Source organism: Lycorma delicatula, chromosome 3 (assembly GCF_047948215.1).
Source record: "Lycorma delicatula isolate Av1 chromosome 3, ASM4794821v1, whole genome shotgun sequence".
Lineage (NCBI taxonomy): Eukaryota > Metazoa > Arthropoda > Insecta > Hemiptera > Fulgoridae > Lycorma > Lycorma delicatula.
In genome coordinates, this window is record NC_134457.1 from 110886295 (window position 1) to 110898696 (window position 12402).

Here is a 12402-nt window from a genome sequence, read left to right on the forward strand (position 1 = left end):
CAGAATAATAAGTAGATGTTAATGTTGGCTTACTTAGCTGATGTATTTTCAAATTTAAATGACTTGAATGTAAATTTACATGGATGTAATAAAAACATTTTATTAATAACAGACAAATTTCATACTTTCATTAAGAAGCTTGATATCTGGATTATTTGCTCACATAGTAAAAATTTTAGTACATTTCCCTTCACTTCCTATTATATTGAAAAATTTGGATGAATAAGACACTGTTATTCACCACAATTTGGATAGCATTAGATGTATTTGCATGAACTAAATTTCAGTTAGCAGAGTTTTCCCGGAAGATAAAAATGGTTTCTCATTGAGGTGGGCACTGAATCCATTTAGTGAAAATGTTGTTGTAGCTGCTAAGTTATCATACTTTATTGAAAATTAATAGTAACATATAAATATGAACCAATAGTAACATATTTATATGTTACTCTGAACAAAGCTAGTGAAAAAACAGTGCACATGCAAACTTCAGAAGCAGAAAAACAGTGGTATACCGTAATGATAGGTGCCTTGTTACATTATGCCCAGGTGCAATGTTACATTATAGTTCCATGCTAGTCATATACATTTTTCCAAGACCATTTAATAGAAGAAGTGAAGTAGAAGTTGTGATATGGTTGTGATACCAGGAGGGATGACTGGCATGTTATAACCACTTGACATTTCCATTAATAAGCCTTTAAAGGCTCATTTGTGATGTTTACTTTAACTAGAGATGCAGTTTGTTGATGGAAGTGACTTCGATTGGGCTTTTGAAGAAAGCTTAATTATTTCAATTGTGTGAGTGGATTATGGCTGCATGGAAACTCAAACCACACAAAATGGTCACCAAGCGCTTTGAAGTCATTTCAAACTCAATGGGCAGCACTGAAAATGATGCAATATGGCAAGTATCATCTAAGAGCGAGGACTGTAGTGTGGGTAATGAAGAGTCAACTGACAAGTAGGGCTAGATGTGATTAGTGCAAAATTGAGTCAGTAATTGTTTTTACAATGTATGTTTCAAAATGATGTATTGTTTATTAATAGATTTTTTAAAGTGTCTTCTATGCCTAATATCTCAAATATAAGCCTCACTCTATTTTTCCTCAGCAATTTTGGTTAAAAAACTGCAGCCTATACATGTGTAAATATATTTACTTTTTATAACTATTGCTGAGAGCCCAGATATCAGTTTTATGTTTAATTTGTGTTGCAGTTTTTTAGGAATGGGGCTATTAATCAAATCTTGATTTCTATAATTTATAAAAATGAATGTTGGTTTATGTCCTGAAGGCTGTCCTTTTTGGAAGGCTGTGAAGAGGTCGACGATGAAGCCTGCAGTGGACACAAGGTGTGAAAGAACTTTTGCCAACAGATCGTCAAATGAGTGTTCAGTTAATGGCCGACATAAATAAATATTCCAAATTCTATCGTTAAATATTCCAAAAACTATCGTCTAGGAGATTGTAACCAAGGATTTGCACATGAGAAAAGTATGGGTGAAGCTTGTCCCAAGAATTTTGACAGATGACCAAAAATCTTGCTGACTGGAAATCTGTCAAGACATTTTGGAAATGTATCAAAATGATCCTCACTTTTTTGACAATGTTATCACAGGTGATGAAATGTGGATATTCTAGTATGACCCCAAAACAAAGAGGCTAAGTGTCGAGTGGCATATCTCGGCGTCCCCTTGCTTCAAGAAGGCTCAAATGTGCAAATCAAACATCAAGACCATGCTGATTGTATTTTTTGACATCAGGGGGATCATCCATCATGAGTTTGTACCTCTTGGGACAACCGTTAACTCTAAATTTTATGTAGAAGTCCTTTTTTTTAATACTTATAGACTTGGTGACATTACTTTCTGGACAGACCTTGTATGCTACTACTGCTTGGTACGTGCATTTACTCTTTTAATTTAATTTAAATGATTTGTATATTAAGTGCACAATGAGTAACAATTGTTTAACCTAAACTGTTAAAATGAAAGAACTCTATTTTGTTTAAATTTGGTTATATCAAAGCAGCATTGATAAAATATCTGAAGTAATTCTTAAGGATTTTAAGAAGTGCAGAATATCAAACAATTTGATAACACCAAAGATATGTGGAATAGTGCAATGAAAAGTTCAAATGTAGGTGATGAAGATAATTTGGATGGCAAATCTGCTATTGTTAAAGTTTTACTGATAAGAAAAATAAAACCCAAAAAAAAAATTTACAAAATTTAAATAAGCAATTTTACATCTAAAATTGTTAAATTCATTATGTACGTAGACAATTTGTAGTACCAGCTGAAAATGAAAGAATCACTAGAAATCTTAAACATAGGAAATTAACATGTATTGCTATTGTTACTGATATTAATTAATTAACAATAACAGAACAATGTGTTAGAGTAATGCTTGGCAAGTTTAAGGTTAGGTTCATGAGAATTTAGGATCAAGTAATGTATACAGGTGCACAGAGTATCACTATCACCTACTTAGATGATGTGATGATGATGATGCTATTTGTAGTATTATCATCTACATGAGCAGACTTAAATATTAATCTTTAGTTTTTTTAATTATAAAAATAAACCAACAATAGAATTCTTAAGAAGTTGAGTAATCAATCAAAATCACAATGTAATAATACATATTCTACTTTTATATCTGAATAAAAATATTCTTTAATTGTGCATTGAAATATGTTTCAGAATGGTGTTACTTTACTTCCTCTAAATGAGGGTAACAAGAAAAAAAGTCGAATTGAATTAGCACAGGAGTGGTTGGAGAAACAGCTTTCTCCTGCTAATGGCAGTATGTGTAAAGAATATTTTTACTTTTATATTATTTTATTGTGTATGTGTAATAATTGAACTTGAGTAAATTTGAGCAGGAAACCCCTTAAAAAAGAATTTGTTTATATCTACAAAAACAGCTTTTTGTGTTAACAAAAGGGATATTTTAAATGACGTGTATTATATCTCTGATATTAAATGGATCACAGTACATAGTAATTTTGTCAATGTAAAAAGCTGCATTCACTTTCTTAGTATTATTTGCATAATCAAATTCCGCCATAAGTATTACTATTCTCTTAATAATTATAATGATTCAGAATGCAGAATACCATAAAAAAAAGGTTTGCATTCCCACACATAGTAAAAAATTAAGGCCCATTACATAATTATTTGTACAAAATGAAATTAATGACAACTTATCATACTTAGATTTTATTTTCAAGCTATTTAAAATTATAACATATTTTAATGTGAGACAATTTGGATGATATTTACAACTCAGTTATACAAGGACTCACCTTCAAAATAGGAAAGCATGCAACTCACCTTAGGAAAGCATGCAACGCTTCAAATGTTTTCCCCACTATTCATAGCATTGTTGGAACTCAGAAACCAGAATATTGCTCAGATGGTTGGTTACATTTTTTTTTTTGTGTTTACTGTTCCAAAATGTTGTCCTTTGAGGTGTTTTTTTAAAGTCAGGAACAGGAAAAGTGAGTAAGGTGGTTGAGGAACTGCAGGAATATTTTACATTGCCAAAAACTCATTAATTGAGAATGCAGTGTGACAAGGTGTATTGTCATGATGCAGCATCCAGTTGTCTTTGATGGCGGGTCTCACAAGGGCAACTCTTTTTCACAATCTTTCTAGAATTTCTCTGTAAACATATTGATTTACAGTCTCTCCTGTAGGCAAAAATTCCTTATGGACAATGCCATTACTATCGAAGAAACAAATTAGCATGGTTATGATTTGCACATTTTTGCATTTTTGTGATGTAGTGAGTTTAAAGTGTTCCACTCCTTGCTCTGGCGTTTTCTGTGTTATACCTAAATATCCAATATTCATCACCAGTAATAACATTTTTTTAGAAAATCAGTTTCAATTCACCCTAGAAGATCACAGCACACTTCCACCCTGTTGTTTTCTGTTCAACAGTGAGGTTTTTTGGGACCAATTTTGCACAAACGTTTTTCTTGTCCAATTTGTTTGTCAAAATTTGATGGAGTGTGGTATGGTTCAAATTCAATTTTGCAATCATTCTGACAGTTAATCATTGTTGTACCGTATTTCTCTGATTTGCTCAACATTGTATATTACTTTTTGATGTTAACAGTCTTCCAGAGCATGGATCATCTACAACTGATTGAAAATGCTTTAAACCACCTGAAATTTGGACTTGTGACAAAGCGTCATCCCAATATACTTTTCATATATATATATTATATTATTTCAATATAACTTTTCAATTTTGAAAAGGTTTCAGTGTCATTCTCACCAACTAGAACACAAAACTTCATTGCATAATGTTGCTCATAATTAATGTCGCTCATTTTTGTAATGCGCAACAAAAACTAGTTTTATAAAAGGTTTGTTTATGTCTCATGTGGTAACAATAAACTAAAAATATTAATACCTAAAAATCAGCTGTTCATATAACCATATGTTTACTAGTAACTTTACAATGTTGCCAATCTCGCTGCCCAAAAAAAAAACTAGTCTCATTACTATATTTACAGACCTCATATCTATTAACAGTTAGCCTTACATTACTGTTACCTTTACTGTTTACCGTATTGTTCTTACTTTTGACACAGTAATAGTTTTCATGATAGTTTACTCTTAAGAAGAAATAAATAAAAAAGAATAGTGGATTTGTTAGTAATAATTCCCAGTTATACACTCAAAAAGTTGGAGTTTTATTATAAAGAAATAGCTGTCAAAGCATAAAGAAGTTTTATAGATATCTTTGGTTAATAATACAGCTCTGATCTATGTGGAAGAGTTGTAACAGCTTTTACTCATCCAGGAATTTCTGGGGATTGGAATTTTACATGAGAAACATAATTCAACCATCATAAATGAAAGTGAAACAGGCTTATTTTTGGAATGCATGTATTTCAATAGTAGTAAATTATTTAACAGTAAACATTTATTTGTGTGATATATTTTTTCATCAAAAATGATTTTGTGTTTCAGCTGTTAGACATCTGTCAACATATGCTGATATAAATACAAGATGGAGATCTCATCATTCTAGTCACAGAAAATAAATTGCTTCATTGTGTATTAATAATTCTAGATTAATCTGAAATGTGTGAGTTTTTATATATCAAAATATTTCAGTTACTGATTAGTAAAAAAAAAAAGAGAAAACTATTTTTGTACATCTTGTTATAGTGAGAAGTATTTTGTGATAAGTTATTAAAAAAATATAAATTCTGATATTAAAAAATCAGTTTACGTTATATATTGTTGGTTTATGTTTGTGGAGAGTTTATAGAAATTTGTAAATATGTAAAAAGCTTTTTTTATTTTTATGAAAAAGGAATTCTAGTTTCTTTTACTTCAGTACCAAATGTAATTATTAGTGAGACATTTCATTTTACTTCTTGTAATTAATTATTCACTTTATTTTTTGAGATAGATGCCCACACATTAAGTAGAAATTAGTCTTTTAACTCATGCTAAATTTATGTAATGAAATTTTAAGTCTTGTAATTAAATAATATTGTAGAAGAGAACTGTACACTGTTAATAAATTTGTTAGATAATTATCATTTTGTTTTGGTTTTTGGTTGATTAGAATTGCATTTTCAGTAATTTAAATAGTAGAAATATCCCTAAATTAAAACTAGAAAAATGGTACAAATATTGGGTAACTCTACCCTGTTTATTTAAGAGTGTAACATTCCTCATCATAAAAGTCCTTGATGAACAGTTTTGGAATTACTTAAAAACATTTGAGATAATTTAACATAGAAAATTTGTGTTGTGTAGCTGCTCTTGGAAGGAATCTTCATGAACTTAAAGCAGTGAGAGAATATATCAGATATGATGGAAATAACTAGGCACTTAATAGTGTTTGTCTCCACTGTATGTGCTTTGTCAACCTACAGGAGTCTGCTAATGGCTTGTTTTATATCTCAAATTTTGGGACCAAACAATAATAAATATTTAACTATAGTATGTACATATTTTCCTTTATAATTTGTATAGTCATTTGTGTGAACTAAATGCTTCATGACATTAAGAAATAATTCACAATAACAGTATTTACTTTTTTTTAATACAGCTTTGTGTGTACTATTAAAAACAATAGCATGGATAGGCTGTGAGAGAGATTTTTTTTATGTAAGACTGCTACCCTAACTAGAGTTTCTTACTCTTTAGCTACAGCAACCTTAGCTGAAGCATCTTTTCCAGCTATATTTTTTGTTTGGTCTTTTAAAGGTAACACTTGTATGAAGGGAATGAGAAATTAAAGTGTAATGGCTCTTTTAGTCTTTATGTGTACTTATATTTATTACTTTGTAAATATGTAGATATTAATTCTCTAATGTAAATTATAAGGTATTTATTGCTCTCTTTCATACTAGTCATTATAATTAAATTGCCTTGTGGTTACATAAATTTGCCACTGGTATAAAAGTGCCTTCATAATCAGTTAAGTGTAGAACACTTATTATGACATTAAGCCAAGACTTTATTTACAATACTCTTTGTAACTAATTACTCTAAACATAAAATTATTTCTAATTCTTAAGAATTGTGTCCTTAAAATTTGAGATAACCTTGATTTATTGATATTGTAATTAGTTTATATTCTTTTTGTAATCTTATGACAGAAACTGGCTCAAATTTCTTTTTGCTTGTATTTTATTTAATCATTTTCTGAGGGAAGTTGGTCTTTATTTCTTTTTAAATTTTTATTTTAATTTGTTGTTCTAAATTTGTATGTTACAGGTATTTATTTGTTTGAGTAATTTTCACTTGGCTTCGTGGTTTTTTTTTTTTTAATAAATATTTGTTCTGTGTTGTTTTCCATAAAACTATGAATTGAAGGTAACACGGTTCGGTATTATTATCCTAGCTGAATAGTTTTATTAAATTTTTGTTAATTTTGGGAGTCTTTTTTTTTTTTTTAATTTATCTTACTATGTATGAGATTGTGCAGTTTGTTGTTTGTGATTATTGCTGTAATTTTTGTAATGTATACTAGTAGCAGGTAGAAAACCTTGGATGTCAGAGGATATATTGCAGCTGATGGATAAACGTAGAAAATATAAGAATGCTAGTGATAAAAGTAAAAGGAACTATCAACAATTAAGAAATACTATAAACAGGATGTGCACTAGTGAAAGAAGAATGGATTAAAGAAAAGTGTTCAGAAGTGGAAAGAAATGAATAGTGGTAAAATAGACAGAGCATACAGGAAAGTTAAGGAAAATTTTGTGGTACATAAATTAACATCTAATAATGTGTTAAACAAATATGGTACACAGATTTATAATACAAAAGGAAAGGTCGATAGTTGGGTGGAATATATTGAAGAGTTATATGGAGGAAATGAATTAGAAAATGGTGTTATAGAGGAAGAAGAGGACGTCGAAGAGGATGAAAGGGGAGAAACAATACTGAGATCTGAATTTAAGAGAGCATTAAAAGATTTGTATGGCAGAAAGGCTCCTGGAGTAGACGGAACACCTGCAGAATTACTGCACAGAGCAGGTGAGGAAGCGATAGATAGATTATACAAACTGGTGTGTAATATTTACAAAAAAGGGGAAGTTCTGTCAGACTTCAAAAAGAGTGTTATAGTCATGATACCAAAGAAATCTGGAGCAGATAAATGTGAAGAATACAGAATAATTAGCTTAACGTCATGCATAAAAAAATCAACTAGAATTCTGTACAGAAGAATTGAGAGGAGAGTGGAAGAAGTATTAGAAGACCAATTTGGTTTCAGGAAAAGTTTTGGGATAAGGGAAGCAATTTTAGCACTCAGATTAATAGGAACATTAAACAAAAACAAACAAACATACTTGGCATTTATAGACCTAGAAAAGGCATTCGATAATGTAGACTAGAATAAAATGTTCAGTGTTTTAAAAAATTAGGGTTCAAATGTAGAGATAGAAACATAATTGCTAACATTTACAGGAATCAAACAGCAACAGTAATAATTGAAGAACATAAGAAAGAAACCATAATAAAAAATGTCTATCAACATATCAAAATTAAAAATTGTCTCAGTAAAGTATAAAGGAGGACTTTCTGCAGAAATTCTCTCCCAGAAAAGTATTTAGATTTATTGTGACCAATTCAGAGTCTTGACAGCTACTTATTCCCAACAAAACATTGTAATTTTCAAAACCCACTTAAATGGTGTCTTTTATACTCTTATCATTATTATTAATTTTACCTTTTATTTATTTGTTCTTTATAACATTATTGTTGTATTTTTGTATTTAATTTGACTTGAGCCTAACCAAAACTTTGAACATTTGCTGTTCTATCAACTGCATTTTTAGCTTTATTTCCGATTGATTTCATAATGACCAGGAGATTTCCATATGCAAAGTTGATCATTTAATTATTTAAATATAATCTGAAGGTCCCTGATAATAAAGTCAGTCATACATTTCCTAAGAGAAGCTATATAATTCAAGACTCATATAATAAAACTCAAAAACATATAAGCACTTTCTTTTTGCCATAAAGTTTTGTAAATCAAAACATCCACTGTAATATTTATGTAGAAAATTTCCGTATTGTATAAGCTTCAGTAACGCATTTTCTTTCACAACAATATCCATCATGCCCAATTTCAGTTGCGGATTCATTAATTTAATTATATTGTAATGTATAACTAGCAGTTAGTTTCAAACAAATCTTGCTGAATTACACTATCTAGTCTACTTTTTTTCTCTATGAAATTTTTTATTTGTTTACGTAGTGTTAGGCATAGCATCATCTTCTCAAAATCATTGTTGATTCAGGAAATCCTATTTTGTATTATCTAATTAGTTCTTTAATATATATTCCAGCAGCTAGTCTGGAAAAGGTAGCTCATTTTTCATATAGTTTTCAAGATTGTAAATAAACTGAATTGTAAAGTTAACATGAACAGGAGGTCTGATCATTTATGTACTAAATAATGGAACAATAAAATATTTTTTCTGAATATATTTTATCGCAGGTGAGAGTTGTTAATGAATTAGGTATAATGAATCATTAATTATTCAATGAAAATTTTTTAAAAATAAATATTCTAAATGTTGATGTTAATATGAGTTAATAATTTAAAGCTGTTAATCACCATAATAGGTGATTGATTTTAATACTGATGAAAGTTTCTGATAAAAAAAGTTTAATTATTCAAAAAATTGTTCATACTCTATGCATTTTTTTTTTAATTTTACAGATCTTGCGTGCTCTTGAATTCCTAGTGCAATTAAAAAGTGAGTTACTTTGTTGAAATCACCTTCTGTTCATTACAACTAAATTTGTTGTCTGTGTTCTTGAATCTTAAGAGATCTGAACTTATTGCTGGTATATTACTGTCAACAGTGCCCCATGTTTTTGCCGGTGCAACTATAGTTTTCTTCAGAATGAGTGTGGTTTTACTTATATGCTCTGATACATATGAATCACCTATCCATCAGAATGATCACTGAATATTTCTGGGTAATCACTCGAATGGTCCCCCCTGTCCTGAGGCTTTCAACCACAGAAGTTACTTTATGAATAACTTAGGTCTTTAGAGGGAGCAGATGCATAATCCTTGCATGGACTCTTGGATTTTATTAGTTATAACATTTTTTTAAGACTCCTATATCTGATTGTGGTTACTATTCATAACAAAACATTATATCTTCATAATGTTGATGATATAAGGTAGAGCCATTTCATTTCCAAATGCAAAAAAAAATCATGATTTTAAACAAGAAGATTTGTTGATACATTTCTGGAGATTATAATAAACCATCCTTGCTTTGTTTGGGATTACTGCTATGTTCATGCATGATGATAGTCCCAAGTAGTTGAAATACCACATTTTGAACATAGAACACCATTGTACAGTTGGCTGGCTTAATTACAAGTATATTTACATACATACAATTCATTATCACCTCAGGCTTGGAATGCAGAAGTTATGTTCCAGACTATGTTTTATTTCAGTAAGTTAATTTTTTGCTTGTGTAATTAAATTAGTACTGAAAATAAAATTCTTTAAAAAATTATATTTAAAATTTTAGTTAATATAGTTTATCTAATTATACTAAGATGCCCAGAGAATTATTTTGAAACTTTTCTGTATTGTTTCATTGATTTTTTACTCTATAAATTTGTATAGTACAATACTTTACTAATTTTTTATGTCATTTTTGTTTTCTTTATTCACGTGTATTTTCTGTAAACTGTAAAGAAATATAAACATTTCTGTTTTGTAACACAATAGTAAGAATTTGGGCAGATAGGTTATCCTTCAGAATAGATGAAATCAAGGTAAAGCAACTTTACATTAACTAAGTTTGCCCATAAAAAGGTTTTGTAGGCCATGAATTGGCAATCCCTAGCTAGTATAACGTAATTAACAATTTTTACCTTTATTTACAAATTTAATATAAACTATAAAAAGTTTAGTTCGGCTGTAAATAGAATGTATATTTATATTATTAATATTGAGATTTTATTCTTGTATCTTAATGTAAGAAGAATTGCTTATATAATATAACATGAAAGCAATATGTTTATATTATTTTATGATCAGTTGAGAATTACAAGGCAGATGTGAAAAATTTAGTGAGAAATAAAGACTAAATTTAAAATAATTGTAGGAAAACTTCATAAAAAACTAAAAAAAAAAATTACACTCATATAATAGAAATGATTCTAGGTTTTACATTATAATAGTGAAGTAAATTGTTTGGTATTTCTCAAGTTTAACAGAAATGGAAGTACCCTTGGTTGTATCTGTGTAATAATAGCATGAACCATCCAACCTCCATCTTTATGTACATAACAGCAAAAATGTTATTAAAGCGTACAATTTGTTATTACATTAAGCAACTGAAAAGACTTGACTGTTGTGTTAGATTTTCATTGTTTACAAGAGTTTGTAACAAGTGACTTGGAAGAATTTTGGATTACTGAATATTTACTCTACTCAATGAATTTTACATCCAAATTTTGAATTGAGTGAAATTAAATTTCATGTGTTGAAATTTTTTATTCACCAGTGTTTTTATGGCCGTAAAATAAATAGTATTTCTTTAACAAATTGCAAAATGAAAACAAAATATATTTTTTGATTTTAATAAGATTTATTTAAAGAAATGACAGCTGGTTTCATTATTACACAGTACCTTCCTCAGATGTTACATTCAGAATACTATAGCCAAAAGGTCAGATACAAAGAACAAGATAAATACATAAAACCCATAAAGTACATAAAGATGAAAGCAACAATAGGGAGTGTATCTGTATATCATTAAGTATACACTCCCTATTGTACTTCATCTATAGGTTTTATATATATTTACCTGGAAGGCACTGTGTATCAAAAAAAAAATTTAATATATCTTGTGAAAATTAAAAAAATATATTTTGAATTCATTTTCCAATTTGTTATCAAAGATTTTCACCGAGTAAAGGCTTCATCCATCATTTATTTCTTCTTTTTCTGGAACTCTGATATAATCAAGTTCAGTTTTAATGATGTTTTCCTCTTATCAGAGAACATTTTAGTTATTTCAAGTGTTCCTTGTTTAATTTTGTTCCAGATATTCCTATATAATATTTTTAAATATTAAAATTTAATGAATTTTGGTCTTGATTGCTTAGTGAATTATTAGTTTTCAATGTAACTGTATTAATTATGATATGGAAGTGTTAGTACTAGTGATTTTCTTTTTCATGTTTAATGTTACTGATGAATTTTTTACATTTTATTTTTCAATTGTATTCTTTTTTTTTAATTTAAGGAATACTTTGGCTCAATATTTTACTAAAATTTACTTTGTAACATTACTATTTTAAGAAATAAACTGGAATAAAAATATGTTGATATTTTTAAATTCCTACTCCCTATTTGTTGTTTTATATCCTTGTATTATTTAACTGAAAGCAATGTAACACATTACTTCTGTTGGAGAACATTAGCTCATTTCATAATTTTTATTTTTTGTTAATCCATTATAGTCAGAATCATTTTGATTATTTTATTAATTTATAAGTTGTAGTTCAAAATATTAAATTTAAGTTTAATTTTTAAACCTGTTATAAATACATGTTACTTAATACTTATACTTTTAGTATGATAAATAATCATTGTTAAAATTTTAAGAAAATAATGAATTTTTAGAGTAACTTATTTTATTTCTTTTTCAATACAGTTTTGTGTATGTTCACTTAATGAATGTTTTGTTCAAGGCTGTACTCTCAGTAGATGATAAAAAAGGATAGGGAAAAACTATATATACTCAAATGGAACGATATGTCTAGAAATGCAGTTGAAATTTCTTTGGGTCAATCTTTTCAATTAGAAGAATGTATCCCCAGTTGGACCATGTATGAGCCAGAAAGTGAAGTTGAATTGGGTTTGC

The 12402-nt window shown here is 28.8% G+C and overlaps 1 protein-coding gene across 9 annotated transcripts in view; it reads left to right on the forward strand.

Annotated features, from left to right (window-relative positions):
• Nucleotides 1-11844, forward strand: part of LOC142321890 (uncharacterized) — a 301836-nt gene extending 289992 nt beyond the window's left edge. For 8 of the 9 annotated variants that reach the window (XM_075360381.1, XM_075360375.1, XM_075360380.1 and 5 more), the window contains 2 exons: nucleotides 2705-2807; nucleotides 4991-5567. In XM_075360381.1, coding sequence (XP_075216496.1) covers nucleotides 2705-2807; nucleotides 4991-5064 — 177 coding nt within the window. In that variant the 3' untranslated portion in view covers nucleotides 5065-5567. Of the gene's footprint in view, nucleotides 1-2704; nucleotides 2808-4990; nucleotides 5568-9218 lie in introns of those variants that run through there. The other variant, XM_075360376.1, reaches the window with a different exon arrangement.
• Nucleotides 11845-12402: the final 558 nt, after the last annotated feature.